Here is a 21756-nt window from a genome sequence, read left to right as displayed (position 1 = left end):
CCTCCATTTAATGGTCAGATACTGGGATCTTTACAGTATCTTATTGCCGATTTTATCTCATGTTTGTAAAAAAAACAGCACTTGGAATTGCGGACATAATTTATTTGTTGCCAGTATGTGTTCTCCATCACTAAGGTGGCAAAGTATAGCCTATCGCCAACATAATGGTCCGCCTACCAAATTTATGCTGGCGGATCATTGATTTAAATATGGCGGAGTCTACTTCATCTCCGCTGTGATTAAACCCTTCCGTCTGCGCAGTAGAATAAGGGCCACCGGAGACAGACCTCTAATTTTGCCCTCCTAAATTTAGATGGGCGGAATTTGAGGTCGGATTTTACTGCCTGTTACCGCCAGGAAAACCTTGCTGGTAAAGGGCAAAGAAAGGGCAATGAAAACTGCTAAATGCTCCACTCAGCATGGGAGAGGACTCCCATGGCCAGAGAAGCATTGCCTTATGTAAGTAAGTAAGTAAATCTTTATTCAGTTTTTAAGGTACATAAAAAACCATAAAAGAACATATACAGTCAACAAGTTATTATTATTAGAGCATAAAAAGATCATATTTCCCCTAATTCGATTTTAGTATCAAAAAGTTTTAAAAAAGAAGTTTAGACATATCGAACAGTTTTTCAGTTTCTCTCGTTTTTCCTAAAATATACACCAGGGTTTGGTCAAAGATTTACTCTATGTTTAAAAATACATTTGAAAAAAGTCACTATGTATTTACAAACTATTTCTGATTCTATAAATTGCAAACGCAACATGGCGGGGCGACATCTTCTTAGACCCATTTTTCTTAAGAGTGGAATTAGCCAAAGTTTACGGTGTGCAGAATAAAATTTACAAAACAGAAAGGTGTGCATAGTGGATTGTTCTGATGTGTCATCACATGGGCACACTGTTAAACACTCTTCCCAACTGTTTTTTATCGGGAATGCCACCAGGCTATGAAAAATATTCATTCTAAATCTTGTCAATAGGAAGCGCTCGAATTGTGACTGGACATATGTCAGGTACGGCTCAATCTTCAGGGTGGTCATAACCGCCATGGAGTGTTGGACCGAAGATTTTCTTGCCTCAGTGCAAATTCGTAACTCTTCCACATGGCTCAGTGCCCTTTTTTTAGATCTTTTCTGGATATTTCACCAATTAGTTCCGGGGCAGAATAATATTGCCTTATGTATTTTCAAAAAGAAAATTCAGTATTGGGATTATCTTTCTGAAAATAAAAAAGAAAACCGTTTGGTGCAGGGCTCTGTCATTTTGACAGCAAAATGCATTGACAGGAACTGCCGAGACGGTGGTTCCTGGCAGTGCTGTATAAATGACCACCGGCTTGGTGGTCATTTATAAGTTTAGCGGGCGGTCCCTCCACCAGGGTGACAGAGTAAGTTACTCTCTTGCCATGGCGGAAAAACAGGCTGTCAATCAGCATAGCAGGCCCTGAGTCTCAACAAGAGAAACATTTCCATATAGATAATTTGCCCCTACAAGTAAAATATTAGAAACATGGCAGTTTTCGCTATAAGCGTCCATATTGTTATGGCAGACATGATAATAAAAACAACAAAAATATGTCAGACCAGACAGGAGGCAAACATGATACTAACACTTCTGCACATGTTTAAAATGTCACACTATCTACTAAAAGATTTAAAAGAACCTGCAAGCAGGCTCACATTGGAAATAGAAAAGTTCTCAACTCGACAATCTGGTTGAGATGAAATTCAAAAATTAATTTTGAAAAGAAGGTGAGGAGGAGTTCTGCATTCATGATATCTATGCACAGGTATGAAACAGAAACTGCCTTACATTATGTCCCGCCGAATGTCCTGGTAGCTCCTAGAGCTGCGACTTGGACCATTGAGTCTTAATGCTTATTCCCAAAGAGGTACCGCAGTGTATATTACTCTCTTAAAGTCATGTCTCCATCAAGGAGAACGTGTGGCTTTCAAACAGCATGGAACTTTCAATGTGGACCGTAGAGCAGCCACATAGACCACTCAATATGCATTCTGTGGTGTTTCTTCAAAGGTCACTTGTAACCGCACTGTTCCCTTCCCAAGAGGATATACCAACTTCGACCGGTGTCTTGAGGCAACAATCAGCAGCAATTGTATGCTCTATAAGGGTGCTGTTTACCTACCTATCGATCTATCTATAAATCGGTGTATCATACATCAATCTATATTTCTGTATATCTGCCCGTGTGAAGATATAAACAAGCCAGGCAGTGGAGTGAGGTTCATTTGTCTTGGACTCATTCATATGTTTCACCTCTCTCCATTCCTAAAGTCTGTAACAAATGACTTGAATTCCTAAATTGAAATAGGAAAGGTAACACTCTTCAGGCTAGGGCAATACTGCTTGGGGGATTAGGGGGTAGAAATGTATAGTTATTCAAAGTAGACCATGTAAAATAACCAGTGGTCTTGGAATAACGTAGTTATCTTGACGAGTAGCTCATCCGCATTCATACTCGTCCACAGCATGAATAACTTTTAAAGAGGGGATGTTTGGTTTACCCATTCACAATTTTCTTTACCTTCCAGAGGCAGGGCGTGCAGTGAGTATCCCAGTTCTTGTTGGTTCTGGGGTGACTCTGGAAAACCTCGAAGACTACATCACCGCAGACGCCTTGATCATCGGTTCATACTTCAAAGAAGGTGGTCATTGGAGAGGCAGAGTGGATCCTGACAGAGTGAAAACCTTCATGGAAAAAGTTAAACAGCTGAGAGCATGAAGTCCTTGGGAGCAGTGTGTTGGAGATGAACTTCAGCAAAAACAGATCTACACAGACTTTGAGACAGAATCGTGCCTCTGGCCACAGATAAAAGACCGAAGTCCTAAATCCAGTGCAGCCGGTAATGAAAGTTACCAGTCCCTTCGTTATTCCAGGGTTGTGCAGATCTGGGGTCCTTCACCCAGAGACTGCAGCTGCTAAAGTAACTGAAGTTTCCAGGTGAAACTACTGTGCTCTTGTCATGAGGATGATTGCATGAAATTGAAAGGTGCTCGTTCGAGGGATCTTTTGCAACCAGATGCACAATGCAGGGTAAAAATAATTTGCATAATGAAAGTCTCTGTGTTTGCACAGCAATCGAGATGAGTATCGTGGCTCATCGGCACAGATGGATTCATAGTGTCGCTGACATAATGTGTTTCAGAAAACAATAAAAAAATGAATGAAATCAATCGCTCATTATTTGTGGCGTTTGTTTATTTAGACATAGAATTTAAGCATTTTTTAGCAAATGTTTATATTGTGGATGCCTTAAAGTCTGCACGCTCCTCGGTATTGGGACATGTTTAATCGAAAATAGGAAAAGGTGAAATCCCTGCTGAAATGCTGAGGCCTAAAGGAATTTGTCTCGTATTAAAGGAAAAATGACAGTGAAAAATTGGAAATTGCAGGTGGCAAAGTTCCTAAGGCGGGAGTACTGGTGGGAAAGAATTTCCATGATATCTTGAAAACGGATTGCTCCTCTGGTGGCCGTGTGTCTTCAAACCTGATTTTATTGTTTACAGATATGCAAATACTTTCGGCTAAAACAAACCGGTCTGTTGAAGGGTGCAGAGCATCGTCACGTTGCAGGCCAAGGCCTCTGATTCGGCATGGGCTTGATGTCTGAGGAGTGACATACACTAGCTTTGTTGTGCAGCTGCCACACATTCCTGCATGTGGAGACAGGACATGAAGGGTGTGTGTTGGTACAGACAGCAGGCGCTTCAGAGGTGCCCTGTATACACGACATTCCTCAAACCTGCTTGACAACCGGTGTACTTTACAGGATTGTGCATGGCTGTGAGCTATGCCCGCGAATTCTATTGCACTCTCTTCAACTGTTTATGGAGGCGTCTCTGGAGGAAATATTTGTGCGAAACACACCTATTCTTGCTTCCAACGCCTGCAGTGCCTGCCTTGAGCAGTGCATCGGGAGTGACTGACGCCTGAGTAGTTTTGCGATTCTTTGTGAATCGGAAACAGAAGACGGACTATCACACTCCCCAAAGAGCAGTCATGGAATGTGTTCTTGTTGACTTCTTTGGCAAACACCTAGTGATTGGCTGCGCCTCTACAATGTCGTCTTTGATGACAGGTGTTACATTTAAATATCATTCCTGTGAACCATATCCCCCTAGGATGGCAATAGCAGAAAGAGGCCCTGGGGCTCGCATACATATTCCATATTCTGAATTTTCATTTACAGTACGTAATATTGTGATGTAAGTTATTTTAATTGTTTAAAGAGCAGTTTGTATAGCACTTTTATTAAGACTTCATGGATAATTGGGTACTGTTTAAACTTGAATTGTGTAATAAAATTGTCAGTAAGCATTGCGCACGAAAATGTACATCAGTGTATGCATGCCATCAGGGATGGACTTGCATTTTTAGTAGCAAAATTAATGAGGTCTGGGATCTTGAAATGTTTGTCTCAGCTACCAGAACTAACATTAGGTCAGTGGGCTACTAGCCAAACTAACCTGAAAGGCCTCTGACTGACATGACTAACACAGCAAAGGAAATTGGTGGCATCTGTCTGATCCTCTTGACTGTGTTGGTTGTATAGGAGTGTGGGTGTGATGGTAGTGCATTTGGTAACAATTGGCAGATACTTTCAGCTATCCCAATATTGGACTGTGTTTCTTTTTAGTGATGCTGTCGACCAAAACGTTTACATCTCTCTCCTCACTACTCCTGCTGCTTTCTTTTCCTCAACCCCAACTCCACCCCTCCTCAACCCCCAAGCCTCACTCCTCTATCACCTCATCTGCCTAATTCTTTCACTGCCGTGTTCATTCCAACTTTTCTGTGTAATCATTGAACCTATTCTCTATGCATCTCTCTTACAACAAAGCTACTTTTCCCACCACCACGTTTCATCCATCCAACCACCACTGCGACTCAGGCTCTTTGTATCTTTAACATCTGCTCTTTTGTAGGCATCTCCCATTCACCGCACCCCAGACTTATTTCAGTACCCCTCTGACCCCACAACTCGCCTCTACCACCTTTCATCCTCTGACACAACTTAGCTTTCTCCTCTCCCCTCACAGCACTTTTACTGCTGTTTGTTCGCAACTTACCTTCAAGCACTCTACCTTCTTCTCCAACTCCAATACAAAGGAATCTCGTTTCCACCATCCTACTTCTACCAAACTCCCCCATCCTGCCCCAAATACCCTTGCCTCACTCATTCCTCTGACTTTATGTCAGGAATCAGGAATATCGCAGAAGGACACCACAGATAACCCCCGGCTTCCTTGCAGCCATACGTTCTCCAGGACACAATGCTTATATAATATACTAGGAAAGAGAGGACTTAGGAGGCATGGGACCGTAACAAGCAAAAAATTAGAAATACAACAGGACTAAATTGATTGCTCCAGGACCTAAGAACACAATCATGATCTGGTAACACAAAGTTACTATTGTTCATAAGTAGGAAACCAATGCAATTATCACAGTAAAAGAAGGCATTTGAATATCACTACTCGCCAATCATGGCCTGGGAACAGCTGGCCAAAAGGAAATGAGGGAGACTGGTCCCAGTGGAAACAACTGGTAACTGTAACAAAGCACAACCACCAAAAACAAGGACTAATCCAAGCAGAGAATAACTCAAGGGAAAGGGTGCAAGGAAAACAAGAAACTTGAGCAAGAAAATAACCGGATGACATACCGCACAAAAACAGCAACTTGCAATGTTGCCAGGCAGTGTGCTTGTCCACCCCAGGCCTTTTATACTGGTACTGCCATGCATGACTGGGAACTGGAAAGAGAAGGCCAAACCTCTCTTGGTTGGGGCCATATTGGATTGGGATCTATCAATGTACACACTTTGTATTAAAAAAGTGGCCACCTTCTTGGATCTGGTTCAAGAGAGTGCAACTGAGGCCACTATCTTGGATCTGGGTTCAAGAGTGCAACTTAAAGCCCTGATCCACCACCAGCCCAGTCCTGGGTACCAGAGCCTTCCAATTCCTTAACCCTATAACATATAGATGTCATGGGGGCATGGCTTGCCAAAATGGCTGCGTAGACATGTCTGCTGGAGCTCCCTTGGGACGAAAAAGTAAATTCAGAAATATCCGCCAGTAATCCTGTATTTCTGTATGCTTGGAAGCAGCAAACAAGCACTGTCTCACGAATCCGGTAAGGGGCGTTTTTGTTCCCTGGTGTGGAGTCCCGGAGGAGTAATGAGCTGAAAAACCCGACTGCAGAGGAACGCCGGGAAACAATGTGGTCCACAGATGCTCGTCACCCACCAGGAGTGGTAAGTGACTAGTGACTACCTGGAGAATACGGCTGACAGAGATCTACACCCCTGTGACATTGTGGCCCGAGTGCCAAAATCGGAATGCTGCCGATCTGCGACACAAGTAAGGAGAGACGGGGATCAGGTTCCTGAGATGGCGGGAAGGAGGAGTCCGCCTTGCGCCATGATCGAGAGGTGTTGGAGCCCCCAGGAATTGGCTAGCAGCAAGCAGGAGACCCCTCCCCCATGAGTTGGAGTACCGAGGGGGCGACATCGGATGCGTACCTGACAGCAGTAGAGGCCTGATGGGCCTGAGCAACCGAGGCATACAAAGCACATAGAGGACCCGATGTGATGTGGTGGCCGAAAACCCTCCTCCGGCGGAGGGGTCACGGCATAGAGACAGAGCTTGGGGAGGATACTACGGGAGATACCCTCTCAAATTGAAGCTGAAAATGTCAAAGCCAGGCCCTAGGAACATGGGCAGCCTCCTCTGAAATCCTGAAAAACCAGAGCCCACATTTTAATTACATCAGGAACAGACCCTGGGTCATGCTAGTTGTGGGGAACCCTGAGATTCATGATGTGGGTCAGCCCCCAGACCGGACACTGTACCTGAGAAGTATTGAAAAAAAGGTGGCATTATCCTTATTCCCATGCAGCACAGAAGAACTGAGAGTGCGAACCCTCATGGGGCCGTCATAAATCCTCAAACATTGTACACATTGGAGTGCAGGGAGAGCTGCCCCCAGATACGGTCCAGGGACCAGAGCTACCTATATTCATGAAATGCCACGAAGGTGATCACAGATCAGAGGTGAGGCCTCACTGTGAAAAGTGCTTAGCATTGCTCTCTAGGGACAATACACAGAGAAACTCCAGCCTACGACATAGTCCGCAATTAGACCCCCTGGACTCCCAGAAGAGACCTGGTGTTCTGACCAGGCATATCTAAATGCTATGTGGAGTACAGTTTTCAGGGAGTGTTCTCAAAGGCCCTGATATCTGAAGAATAACGGACAGCTTACCTTTGGGCCCCCAACATTCTAAAGGACAAGGGAGCTAAAGTGCAGGCCATCAAAATAAGCAACTGTGCATTGCCCCTCCCTCAAGGGTCCCAAGAAGAAAATATGGGTGGAGGTGATCTTGGAGAACCACAAAAAGAAAGTAAATCACCCTTGCTGGCAGATGTGTTGCAGGCGATCCAGTCTACCCGGATGGATATGGTCCATAGAATAGACGCTGTAGTCATCGACGTCAACCTCCTCAGATGTGACCTGCGGAAGGTGGCCGATAGAGTAACTAACGTGGAAGAAAACGTGGAGATATTACAGAAAAGCAGAATGTTAGGGATACTGTTATTGCACTTCAGAAACGAAAATTTCATCTGGATGAGAGAGCGGAGGACTCCAAAGGGATGTTCAGAATGAACAATTTGCGCTTCCCTGAGCAGACTGAGGGCCCCTCGGTGGTGCTATTTCTGGTAGAATTGATCCTGCAAGAATTAGCTCCCAAGCGTCTATCAAAGTTTTTCAACATTGAAAGAGAACATAGGTATTTGTAAGCCCCCCACAACCGGGGGCACAGCCGAGGGCTTTCATTGCTGGGTTCTTTAATTATAGAGAGAGAGAGAGAGACATGATCCTGTAATCAATACATACTAGAGGACCATTATTATTCGAAGGCAATCCCATATCAATATACCCTGATTACACATAGCGTGTGCTTGAGTAGAGGAAAACTTTCCTCAACTTCAAGCGGCGTCTTTGGGAACTCAACATGAAGTACAGCCTACTGTTTCTCGCGAAGTTGGGGGTGGAGAAAGCTGGTTGCACATTGTTTTTCCACTCGGCAGCTGATGCTAATGACTGATTGCACTCCAGCGGGATACCAGGGGCCTGTTTGATCCCATCCAAAGGATCATCACAGACTTCGACGATGAGAGACAACCGGGAGTGACGAAGGGTCCCAAGGCAGAAATCCCAAACATGACGAGGCTGTCCCGGCAGAGTAAGAGTCCACCCCGATGGGACACTACAAGCATCAGACACTGAAACCATACAGGAATCAGAGACTGCAACCCAGGATATAGGACCTGACCTGGAGAGCCTGGATGAACTGGTTGAGTGAGAAGGATAGAATCCCTGATTGCAATGGGACAAAATATGGACTGGGTCAAGAAGAAAGTAAAGGTAGAGAGACAATGGTGTAAGAGACTTGGATATTGAATACATGTCATTGAGGGAGGAATATGTGGTTGTTGCAGTTGAGTTGTCCCGCAGAGAGAGATGTAGGGTATACCTCACACCCTCCGTGGTGAATAGGCTGCTAGCACAGCCTTCAATAAATTCGAGTAAAAGAACTTTTAAAGAAAAAGAGATTGCCTCTAACCTTATTAGGCACGATTAGTTAAGAGTTGTAGTTGGGGCAGTAGGGTGTACTTGTAGGCCGATATCCCACACCATATGGGGGGGTGAGACTTTTAGGAATGCCTGTTGGGAGGGGGGATGTTGAGAGTTTTGTTGTTGAATCTAATTCGGGAAATATGCAGATGTTAACGGTAAAGTGTCTAGTGTCTGATTCTGGGATACTGTTTAAGAAAGAGGAGAGTGAGGAAACCATTACAGGAAGCGCAAGACATAGAGCAATCGGAAAGAAATTACAGGATCCTTGGGAGTACAAGAACTGAAAATTATAACATGGATTGTACGGGGTGTGGCAAACTTCCAGAAGAGGAGGAGAGTGCTAGAATATTTGAAATGCTAAAGGGTGGCAATTGAAGGTCCACACGACATGCATATCTGAGGGGAGGCGAAACCACGTATTCGACGACGCTGGAGAGGCCAGATACATGCCACTTCTTATTCGGGGTTCATCAGAGGGACACTGATATGGGTGGCCCCCGGAGTACCGTTCCAATTTATTAAGCATGTGTCAGATCCAGAGGAGCAGTATGTACTACTATATGATTAGTGGGAAAGGCAGGAGATATGTCTTCTTAATGTTTTTGTTCCAAATTCGTACTGCCCCGACTTCTTCAAACAATGATGGAAATAGCTGCTCCTTTCCTGGGAGCGGAGGTAATCATAAAGTGAGACTTAAATTGCCCCCTAGATGCGCGAATGGAAAGAGACCGCCAAAAGAGAATACTAAACCCGGAACGTTCAGAGTAGTTCTGGATGTCCTGGTCGGCCTGATCCTCAGAGTTGAGTGGAGGGAGCGAAACCCCTTAAAGAGGGTGTTCTCCTGTCACATCCCTGCTACAAATACTTTTAGTCGACTAGACTACTGTTGTATCTCCATCGACTTAACACCGAGGGTAGACAGGATCTCCTATCTACCTAGATATTTGTTGGATAACTCTCCGCTCCTGTTCAATCTTAAAGCGGATTGGGGCGACCAGCAATCTCGCTATAGCGCCTCCGTGCAGAAACACTAAAAGGCCCCCCCTTATGTAGCTACCCTCCAAGATGCCCTTACACGTTATTTTGCTGAAAACTGGGGAACGGTGTCTACTAGAGCAATGGAGTGGGAGGCCATGAAGGTTGTTACCTGAGATGGAGCCATTAAAACAATGTATGGAGTTTCACAACAACCAGAACGGGATATTCAGGCCCAAGATCAGAAATTAGGTGAAGTAGAAACGACCCTGCATGAGGATCCACATGCATTGCGGGAGTGGGGGAAGACATGAGAAGAACTTTTGACCTCCTGGTGCAGATTGGAAAAGCATAAATATATAGTGTATCAACAACGCCTTCACAGGGAAGGAGATAAGTCTGGGCCCTCCCAGCAAGATTGATAAGATCCGAATCAGCTCCGCCCACTATATTAAAGTTACAGAGCAGGATAAGAGAGTTGGTAGGTACCCAGCATGCGATCGCAGACACATTAGCACACCATCTGGCGACTGCCTGCCGATCCAACTCAAATATACCCCCAGAACGAATACAAGAATACCTTAATTACATTGAGCCACCACTGATAGACCCAGAGGAAGCAGGGGCCCTTGTGGCCCCCATAACCAGGGAAGAACTAATAAATGCTATTAGTCATCTTAAAACTGCCAAGTGTCCGGGCGGTGATGGCCTCCCAGCTGAGTTTTACCAACGGTTTGTACTGCTTCTGGTTGACGAGCTACTGGAGGTCTGTACTGAGGCACATTAGAGATGAACCCTACCAAGATCAGTGCAAGAGGCCTGGTGTCATGATCTTAAAACCGGTTAAGGACTCTTTACAACCCGGCTCCTAAAGACCGATCACACTCTTGAATCTAGATGTCAAGAATCTGAGTCAGATTCTTGCAACTAGGTTGCACCCCTACATGCCCCACCTAATCCACCCAGATCAGGCAGGATTTATACCTAGGAGAAACACCACCATAATTTAAGTTGGCTCGCTCATGTCTGGCATGCTCCAATAGTACAAGATGAAGACTGCACCCTAGCCTTGTTAAATATTGAGCAGGCCTTCGACCCAGTAGAGTGGAAATATATCTGGGAAGCCCTTCAAAAGCTGGGGATGCGACAAGAGTTTCTCAGTTGGATTCAATTACTATATATGAATCCGTCAGCCCAGGTGCGAATTAGAGGAGTGGTGTCTGACCAGTTTAGCCTAACGAGAGGAACACGCCAGAGATGCCCCCTGTCGCCACTGCTGTTTGTGGTGGCGATGCAGCCACTGGCTGCAACACTTACAAAGAATATGGAATCCCTCTTGGAGATACCCTGCACATAGAATATATGTATGCAGATGATATGTTGGTATATTTAAGGCGCCCACCTTGAGCAGTCCCATTCTTGTTGCACGAACTAAGGAAATGTGGCGAGTTCTCAGGACTCCGTATTAACCCTGGCAAATTTTTAATAGTCCCCATCTGGAAAATGTCACAGGACAAAATTGCTGTACAACCTGAAGTGGGTCTGCCGTGGAAACAAGAAGGCATGAGATACCTGGGTATTCAATTGTGGCATACCTCCTCGTCACTTCTAGAACATAACAAAGGGAGGATAATTGCTGGGGTACACGCTTCGATGGGATTTTGGAAATCCCTGCCTCTCTCCCTAATGGATAAAGTTGTGCTTATAAAAATGATAATCCTACCACGCTGTCTCTACACTCTGCAACACTCATTCCATGAAATACCCAAACCCAACTTCTCAACATAAGATAGTTTACTGGTGGACTTGTTATGGGGGAGCAAAAGGAAATGAGTGGAACTGGATACCCTCCAACTGAAATGGATGGACGGGGTGGAGCTACCCTATATATGCCTATATTACATAGTGGCCCAACTACAACATGCGGTCCACTGGCTGGAAGAGGGTAGTAACTGGGACAAGTCTCTTTTGGCAGGCACCTATGACAGTAGCACTTTACCTGAGCTGCTCATGATGGGGTCTACAATCCCAAATTATTTTTTACTTGATTAGATATGTGGCAACAATCTGGGTGGGTGCAGTTAAGGGGGTGATTTGGAGAGCACCTTACTCCCCCGACATGATACTATGGGTCATCAGACCATTTAAAAAGATAGCAGAGTCTGTCTATTCAGAGATGGAAGGACGGGGGATGCCTTACAATGGGAGATCTGTATACTAACATCAACTTTATAACCCGAGAGGAAGCGGTGCCTGTTTTTGGGCTCGGAGCAGATCAATTCCTACAATATAACAAGATAGCAGCAGTGGGTAAGGAGATCTGGACTTCCTTTCCAGAGAAACCCCCATGCACAGCCGTTCTTACAACCATAATATCAATGGCTGGCAGGCGGCGTCTGATCTCCCATATTTATAGGGCCCTCCCGGTTCAGGCAAATTGGGATGAGGAACCCATACTAGATCGGGACTGGGTGAATGTACAGAAAAGGGTTTGGGAGGTGAGCGCCAATGTTTGTTTTTAATTAATCCAATATAATATAGTGCACCAAGTATATCTAACCCCATATAGACTAAGTAAAATTTACCCAGAAAGATCAGACACTTGCCCTAGATGTGGAGAGGCACCAGCATGCTTCGTGCATATGATATGGGAATGTCAGAGTCTGAGCGCTTTTTGGGAGAGAGTGTTGAATATTATACATGTGGCAATCGGATGTTCTGTCCCCAGGACGATCCGATCTGCTCTCTTGAATTTGCTACCCACCCCGAAAAAGAAAAAGTTGAGTAGAAAATGTGTGCTCCTGGGGTTGGTGCTTGCAAAGAGGAGAATAGTAATCTCGTGGCTTAGCCCGACTCCTCCTCCATTAGGTAGGTGGCTGAGAGATTTGAAAGAGTGGGCCATTGCTGAACTGGTAAGGATGAGACACATTAGGAAAGATGATAGACTGGAAGAGGACGCACAAGCATGGTCCGCAATGAGTGCAGGTGTAAAGGACTTCTTAGGGGTAGAAGTAGAGGAGATTCACAACACATCCCAGAACTAGAAATAGGATAGAGGGGTTACAGTGTGGCACTTCTGTTGGGTGGTTTATGGATTCATAGGCATGTGCAAAGTAATTAGACACTTAGATACGTGGGGCGGGTTGGAGGGGGGAGTTGATGAGAAAAGAACAAATATTGTTGCAGTAGAGTTGGGATCATCTCAAATCCTGTCAAAATTGATAAATAATGAAGACCATATTTTAAAAATATGTGATACTGTTATAATATGTAAAATGCCAATAAAGAGTGATAAAAAAACCATATAGATGTCATAACAACACTAAGCCAAACGTTGAACCAACGGATGCCTTGCTGAACCCTGATGCGGGGCATGAGTATTAAGTTCTGACACCCCTTCAGCCTCCCTCGTATCCTCCCACTCTATATCATTATAGATACCTACAAAACATTGGTTTCTGGCGTGTTAGTGTTAGACCTGGCATCCTTGGCGTGGTTTCCCCTGAATGTTTGCCTCTACCTCATGTATTTTTGATGCTGTGCTGGATTTCATTTTTGCTAGCTTTGATGCTTTGGGCACTTTGCCACTGCTGATCAGTGTCAAAGTGCATGTGCTCCCAGTGTAAATTGTTATTGTGATTGGTTCTCCCTGATTGACACATTTGTTTTACCAGTAGGCCCCTAGTAAAGTGCACTAAGTGTGCCAGTGTGGGTAAATCAAATGCTACTAGTGGGCTTGCAGCACTGATTGTGCCACCCACATGAGTAGCCCTGAAAAGAGGTCTCAGGCCTGCATCGCAGTCCCTGTGTGCAGTTTGTTAACTGCCATGTCGACTTGGCAAGTGCACCCACTTGCCAGGCCTTACCATTCCCTTTTCTTATACAGAAGACACCCCTATGGCAGGCCCAAGGTATCTCCCTGGGCAGGGTACAGTGTATGTGAAAGGTAGGACATGTACTGGTATGTGTAACATGTTCTGATAGTGAAATACTGCCAATTCCGTTTTTCACTATTGAAAGGCTATCTTGCCCATAGGACAGAATGGGGAATGTTTTGTAACATTTTACAACCATATCTTCCCGTAGGGATAAGATGGAAAAATGGAGTTTAGTACCTCTTAACTCAGAATTTAATAACACATACGTTAGTAAAGATGGCTGTTTTCTTATTCTACCTTCCTGTGTGCCTCTGCCTGTTTGTGGAGTGTCTGTCTGGCTTCGGAGTGACAGGGGCTGGGGAGGTGCAGGGGCTCCAGGAGTCTGGATGAGGCAGCACTAGGCTAAAGTGGCCTGATCTGCATTTGGAGTGGTGGGAGGAGCATCACCTGTACCTGTCTAGGGCTGTGCCTGCCTTCCACAATGCTGGATCCAACGCCCTGTGGTGTGTCTGGGATCAAGGCCCACACTGACAAAGGATGTTGTTGTGCACTGGCAGAGTTTCCCCAGAACTGGTTTGAACTGGGCTCAGAGGCCATTGCACAAAGAAAACAAAGACATTTTTGGGTATAAGTATTAGACCTAAAACCCCTGAACTTTAGATCATTCCTGGAATTCAAGAGGAACCTTTGCCAAGGAGAAGAGCTGGAGAGGCTGAGGAGAAGTACTGCCCTTGCTGTGTGTCTGGTTTCTGCAAAGCACAAAGGGGTAACCCAGTATCCCTCAGAACCAGGGCATGTATATTATAGCAAACAATGGTTCTGTTGGATGCAGCTATATTTTTGTAATGTACAACATTCATGTAAACAATGAATCAACTGATGGCGCAAAAACACAAAAACAAAATTCAGCATTCATTTATGGTTAAAAAGGAATGATTTGCTTAGATTTGAAATTTCAAACAAAGAGTTTAATTCAATGCAAGAATTACCATAAGAAAAGACTGTCTAATAATTCAATCAATGAAGCGGCGCAAGTGATAAATATTTACAGTGACAAGGTGAATAAAGTGCATAAGTGACAGAGTCAGTGTATTTAACATGTAAGTGACACAATAAGCGAATGACATATGTTTACAAGTAGAGAATTTGAAAAATGTGTCCAATATCAGAATATATTATAAGTGTCTCCAGCTCAAGAATTGATCCACATTAATTTGAAAGCAAAGAGACCTATTGAGGATTGGACATTCTACAACCGTCGATGTTTCGGCCCTAACAATAGCAATAATATGTACTTGTCAATGCGGGTCTTCTTCAGGACAAAATGGTAATCGGACAGCCGATTCTTGAAGTTGAATCGATGCCAAAGGTAAAATGTTGAAGGGTTAAACTGAATTGATGGTAGTCGGCCCTGAATTCAGATGGAACCCTCTTTAAGGTTGATGCAATAAATTATGGATCGTGGTAGCTGAAAAGGAATTCTGTAACTCATACAGTTCCAGGAGCTCGAGAGCAGCTTTCTTTGGTCAGGAAATCAAAGGTGTCAGATACGAATCCCAAATTGTTCAATTACTTAGAATTAGTGGACTTGTAAAGCTCATATCTGCTCGCAAAAGTTTGAGTGCTATTGCCTTTTGTTTCTGGTAGCATAGGATCCTGCCGTCCAGTTACAACGAAGGAGCCACTCCATGAGGTTTTTGATCCATTAGTGAAACATTGGATTACTATAGGAACAAAAGGCAACAGAGCTTGAACTTTTGAGAGCAGATATGAGCTTTACATGTCTGAGCTAACACGTCATGAACCTTACCACCATATCACCTCTAACTTCCATCCACCACTAAAGCCTGCTTCACCTCATTTTGCCCCATCTCCACTGTTCTCCTCCTTTCCTGACACCATCTCTCTCAACCCAATCAATCTCTTAATCAATTCGCTTACACGCTACTCCATGCCTCAAGTGACTATAAACCCTCTCCACCAAACCATTTCCACACTTCTCTTCAACCTCCTCCCCCACCCCCTCAATATTTTTTATTAACTACATCATCTCTTTTCATATACAATTCCTACACTTTTTGAAAACCTGAACTCACAAATGTCCCCTTCCTACACCACCTTCCCAGCACCTTTTTGATGCACCCCTTATCATCTACCCCCCCCCCCCCCCCCCCCACTGCTCCATTGTGCCACCTCTCTCTTGCCCACAGCTCTTCCACGATCTAGGAAAATACCAAAAATAGATTCAGTAGAAAGTCAAACACCCTAATTATGAGTTAGGCATAGTGGTAATTACCACATGCAAGGGTAAATAGCGCATTACTATAATGAATTGTCTGCTCACAAGTTAAAAAAAACATGTATTATTTTGCACATGTGCATAATACCGCTTATCCGTAGTTCATGTACACTATTTAACACATGTAGTATTTAAAACATGCTCTATTTACCACATGCAAAAAATAACACATATGTTAGATAACACTCAACTACAAATATGAGAGGTTATTAAAACCAACTGTAAATACCACCTTAAAATATCACCATTCAAAAGCAGGTGGGAAAAATTCATGAAAGTGTAGAGAATGAAAGAAGAGCTGTGAAACAAAAGAAAAATGTAAAGACTAACCAATAATGCAAAACCCACACAGCACATGCACTTTTTGAGTTGAAAATAATAATATATATCACACACATGTACACAGGGCCAGACCTACATTACCAGCCAAGGACTGGTGAAGATCTAAGGTTGATTGCAGCAGCTCACACTTCATTCTACAGTCCATTGAAATGGATGCTGGGCTGTTAAGCCATTATAACATTCTATGCCAGATCCATATTATGCTATAACAAGCCATGCATCATGAGGATGGAAACCAAGCCACCAATGTATGACCTCAAATAGCACAGCAACACAGAATAAGAGCTTGGATTGACAGAGTAAGGCTAGAACCCATAAAGACTAGACAGCCTGCGAGCTAGAGGATACACAAGCTTGATATGGGCACCATTGGAGAAGTGAGGCTCACTGGTTAGAGCGGCAGACCCTGATGCAGAGGTCTGGCCCGGGACCAGGGTTCAATTCCCGCCGCGGCAGGGTCTTGGGCTCAATGTCCTCGAACCCTATAATTCTCGCCTCGGTGCCTACTCTAATCATGGGTCCCACGCTGCAACTCTGGGCAATAGCTTGCTTAATCTCCACACCAGCCCCAACAAAGCTAGGATGCCTGGCTTCAGCTGGGGGTGCCCAGGAGTGGGCACCTCACAGGAACAAGCCAGGAAGGGTTCCTCAGTGGTATTCGTACAGTGCTTAGAGACCCCTGGGTGATAATGCGCTTTACAAATGCAACTACCATTACCATTACCATTCAAAACATATTTTCACCATTACAGTTACCCTGGATCCCAATATAGGGATCCACTGCCATCCCCCCTCCTGAAAATGAAAGAAGCACTAGAATTCTTCCTGACAGGCACCACAACAGATAGAAGGATTGATGTGTGCCATTTCTCATTCAACCTGTAGCAAAATACTCTGCTAAGGGATGGATGGTTTGTAGAAAGTGAGTGAACTGCATATACAGATCTCCTTTGACACCCACTCAGATAATGCCAACAAAGCAAACATCTGTGCTACAGCAGGATTGCCTGATATCCTAGGGTCAATGTCTGCACTCATGTACACGTGCTGACCTCAAGTAGACAGGAACATGTGTGCTGAAACCATAAAATGAAACTTTTTATGTGCATATGCTGTTTGATGTGAATCTGTGTATATTGAACTGGTGTGTTCGGTGCTCTGTACGAAACCACAATGTTATTCGGTTGATAAAAAAGCATATTTAGTTATACTGTGGTAGCACATCACCCTTAAGGTACTGGGCAGCAGTTGTGGCCGGTATGTCTCGTGGGTGAAGGGGCCAGGCCAGGGGGAGGGGGCTGGTGTGCAGGTGCGAGCGCAAGGTAGCGCATTGAAAAACAAAAATTTTGAGGAAAATTACACGCTTACCTTATTGTCGTTCCTGCTGCTCTGTCTCTTCTCCTTGCTCGCGCTCTCTCCACGTGGCGTGGGACAGGAAGCAAGGAACAACAACAAAGTGCCCATGACCAATCACAACTCTGCAATGCAGCGTTGTGATTGGTAGATACCAGGCTCCTCTGACCAATCACACGCAGCGTTGTGATTGGTTTTGAACATCCTAGTTGGACGCTCAACCACTGAATGGGAGCCTGGGCTTGTTCTCCTTGCAGAAATGCAGACTGCATGGAGAACTGGGAAAGTGCGCAATGACTGGTTTGGGCGGCCCGAGAGGGCCGACCAAACAGTCATTGCGCGCTTAGGAGTGGGCAAACCACTCCTGCCCTGCTCAATGAGCAGAGAAGCCCCGCCCACCCACCCTCAAAGAAAGGAAACATCAAATGATTATAACTAAAAGTTATTCTTTTATATTTCCTTTCCACTGCTGAAAGCAGTGGGCGACGTTCCTCTGCCATAGTGAAGTAGGCGCCACTGGCGGGCGGACAAATCAACCCTTTATCATCAAGATTACGGTAGATTATGTTTGTTGTAGCCTATTCTCTATACATGTCAGCACTGGCACGAGAGAGTTATTAGCCTCTATGACATATGCATGGATCAATGTGAATTTGTGGAAACAATTACTTGGCCACTTTTCACAATGATGACGATTGTCAGCCAAGTCAGCTTTAATCACATGTACTTCCATTATGACTATTAACTTAGATTCCTCCAACTTCTAGACTTTCTTTCATTTCTTCCAATCCAGACATGTTGAGGATGTCCTAATTGGTTCTTCCCACAGCTTGAGGTAGAGCTGAGGTGGAGAACTACCACCAGTTGCCATGCTTTAGAGTTGTTGTTTTCTTGTTGCAGTTTTAAATAGCGCTGCCTGGACATGAAGGTATCAGAGCTCTTTACATAAGCACCAGGTGCATTACAGACAGACACATTCATTTTAGGCACGGGGAGATTAAGCGATTTGCCCAGAATCACAGGATGTTTGAGCCTCCCGCCAGACTCGAACCTGGTTCCCCAGCTTCAAGGTTGGCTGCCCTAGCTATTAAGCCACACCTTCTCTCCAACATTTAGTGCTTGCCAACTCACTTAGGTACATAGAATGTTATGGTTTAGAACCTGTTTTTAATTTTACTAGCGTCATATGAATATGTTGATTCAGTATTGATAGTGGCCATTATCTTCTTCAGCAAGCGTGTTTCTCTTTGTTTTTGGTGGCATCCTCAGCATGAGATGGCACATTAGACAGTCATGGTGTCTTACCACCTCTTTGGCCAGGACCTTCCACTATGGATCTGTAAACGTGGAGTTCTTTTCCCTGCCTAGGTCCATTATGGAAAGGTTTGCCAGCTTTCTACTTGTGATGACTGAGTGATATCAGAGGATGGCATAGGGTTGTGTTTGTATTGTTTCGAGCTGCTTTGTCCACACAAAATGAATGTCTGAACACTCCCACACATGAAGGAGTTTTTGTTGTACTTAATGGGGTGTCATAAGGTTCTTTTGAATGTTGCTTTGGCTGTTTGTTTTCTAAGGATTAATTTCCACACTCTAGGAACTTCCAGTATTTGGTAATGGCCACTTTCTGATGTTTTGCGCTATTCATTGGGTATTTAGCACACGCGCCAAATAGCACACATTTGGTATTCAACAGATGCTCTAAATAGCGCACATCCAGTATTTAACACATGGGCTAAATAACAATTCTGCAGTGTGCGGTAAAAACTCATAATCATTGTTATTGAAAAAGTGTGTTATTTACTGCACCCAGTGGTATTGGTATTTATCCGATGAGCACGTGTGTTGGTATTTACCACCAAACTCATAATCAAGACCAGAATAAGTAAAATATATCCTGGTAAGAAATGTTGAATAAACTCACCCATACCAAATCAGAGAGCACAAGGGGATCAACTCCAACATGACACTCAGACTGTTGATCCACAACACATGCAAAGACTTGTACTGGGGGAAGGGGGCGCTTTGTTTCAACATCTTCTTCGTTCACTTCCCGCAATCACCATGTGGAGCATGGGCTCTGAGCTAGGTGTTGGGAGGGGGGAAAATGACCTATGGGGACATTTGACCCCCAACAAGATGTAGTCGATGAGCAGTGGTTGTATAAAGCGTATGCACTTCTAGAAAACCAACCCATCTCCCTTAACAGGTTTGACAATCTTGACAGGTAAGGGTGGAAATAAATTTGAAACTTACGGCCACATGCATCAAAGTCCGGTTTTGTGATTCCTAATTTGCGATTTTTAGGGAATCGCATATAAGGAATCGCAAAACGGGATGCATGATTGAAAGTGCATAAAATTTGCAAAACGGTAAAAATCGCAATTTTTACCGAATCGCAAATATTATGCGAATTCCAATTTGCGATTTCGCAATTCCCATTGATTCCTATGGGCCAAAAGGTCCATAGGAGTCAATGGGAATTGCGAATTCGCAAATTAGAATTCGCAAAATGTTGATGCATTCCATGGGTGCAGGGGGAGGCCCAAAGGACCCCCCCTGCACCCCTGAAATGTATTTTGAAGTGTATGTTTCAAACACACATGTCCTAAGGACATGTGTGTCTGTAACATGACAGTGTTTTGAAATGCAAATTAGAGCATTTGAACACATTTTCGCAAATTACCACGAGGTTCAACCTCGTGATAATTTGCACCCCCTAATTGCGAATTCGCAATTTTAAAATTAATCATGAATTGCTTTTAAGGAATTGCAAATTTGCGATTCCTTAAAAGCAATCGCATTTTTGGAATTCGCTAAAAATAGAGATTTTACCAAAAATGCTTGATGCATCCAAAAAACCTATTTAGGAATCGCAAACGGACGAATTTTGCGATTCGCCCCGTTTGCACTTCCTAAATAGGTTGATGCATGTGGCCTTAAGAGCCATATTTATGGTAAAGTAATGCAACACAGAGTAGCAAGTCAACCTTGCTGCGCTGCTTTGCAAAACAGGGATAGGGCAGGAATCCACGGTATTTGAAAGAATAAGAAGAATTCCTGTCCTTGTCCCTGCACTGGCACAGGATTGTTTTTGTGCAGGAAAGGACATCTTTGTGTGCAAAAACAATCCTGAGAGGCAAATTCCTCTTTTTGTGTGCTGCAAGATGCAGCACACATAGAAAGAGGAAATACAGAGGCGAAATAATATATTTCTCCTTGCTTCTCCTCATCCAGAGATGCGTATCTGTTTGACCCATCCCAAGGTTTACAAGTTCTTCTCAAAATCCATGGGAGATGAGTGGGTACACCAATGCAACTCCAGTGGAACGCCCACCCAGGGATTTGCGCTTTGCTTGGTTACTCCAGGTTTTTGAGCCACTCAGAGTCACGCAAGTGACTTTCCGAGAGTTCAAAAATCTGTCTTAAGGGTTGCGTCGCACTTGCACCGCTTGCACCACGTTGTGTGGTGCAAGAACAACTAAACAGCCTCATAAATAGGCTCCTCAGCATCTTCAACCTGAACTCACCTCTGGTTCACACTGCATCTTAACTCTCCTGAAGAGGGAGGGACCAGGCTTCTTGGAGGGGGACTGACCTCCTTGTGGTCCAGACCTTTTAGCCCTACCCAAGGGTGGATGGAAGAGGTCTGGGTGTGGCGGGGGGTGGTGAGGATCCTGGGTACCCAGAGACTAAGGATAGATGAAGTTTCTTATTACCTGGGTTCAGTCTTTGTAAGTAAACATTTGATGTGTGAGCAAAATGTTTTGTCGCTGTTTTTGGTTATGCATAAGTCTGTCAGCTGTCTGAGCCTGCCCCAGAGTGAGATATGAAATAATATTCTGTCAAAATGTATGTAATGCTCAAATCATACATACATATGGCATGTTTACCATTCCTACTTTTTGCCTGCTTCCATGATGCCTATAGTAAAGTAAGATACGGCCTACAGTGAATATAATGTGACCGTTCAAAACTGTGCTATACAAAAAATAGAAAAACAAGTTATTACAAGTCATTCATCACAACACAAGTGGCCCCTGTCGTCCCATAAAAAGGAATATTTTTAAACAAACATACTTAATCTCATTTTTTTATAAGAAACGATATGCACGTCAAACACGTTTGAGTAAAAGTTGGAAAAAACATAATACATATATTATATGCTCCTAATTTCCGAAATATGGCTACGGATGTGAAGATGCTTAATGTTACTATCAATTATGTTTTCTACATTG

At 44.1% G+C, this 21756-nt stretch overlaps 1 protein-coding gene across 1 annotated transcript in view; it reads left to right on the top strand.

Annotated features, from left to right (window-relative positions):
* The window catches only part of LOC147673781 (uncharacterized protein F13E9.13, mitochondrial-like), a 52890-nt gene extending 49692 nt beyond the window's left edge, over positions 1 to 3198 (top strand). The window contains exon 6 of the mRNA XM_086947706.1: positions 2556 to 3198. Within this exon, the coding sequence (XP_086803832.1) occupies positions 2556 to 2746 (191 nt within the window). The 3' untranslated portion in view covers positions 2747 to 3198. The remainder of the gene's footprint in view (positions 1 to 2555) is intronic.
* The last annotated feature ends 18558 nt before the right edge of the window (positions 3199 to 21756 follow it).

Source organism: Lissotriton vulgaris, chromosome 12 (assembly GCF_964263255.1).
Source record: "Lissotriton vulgaris chromosome 12, aLisVul1.2, whole genome shotgun sequence".
NCBI classification, from domain to species: domain Eukaryota; kingdom Metazoa; phylum Chordata; class Amphibia; order Caudata; family Salamandridae; genus Lissotriton; species Lissotriton vulgaris.
This window is presented reverse-complemented; position numbering and strand designations above follow the sequence as displayed.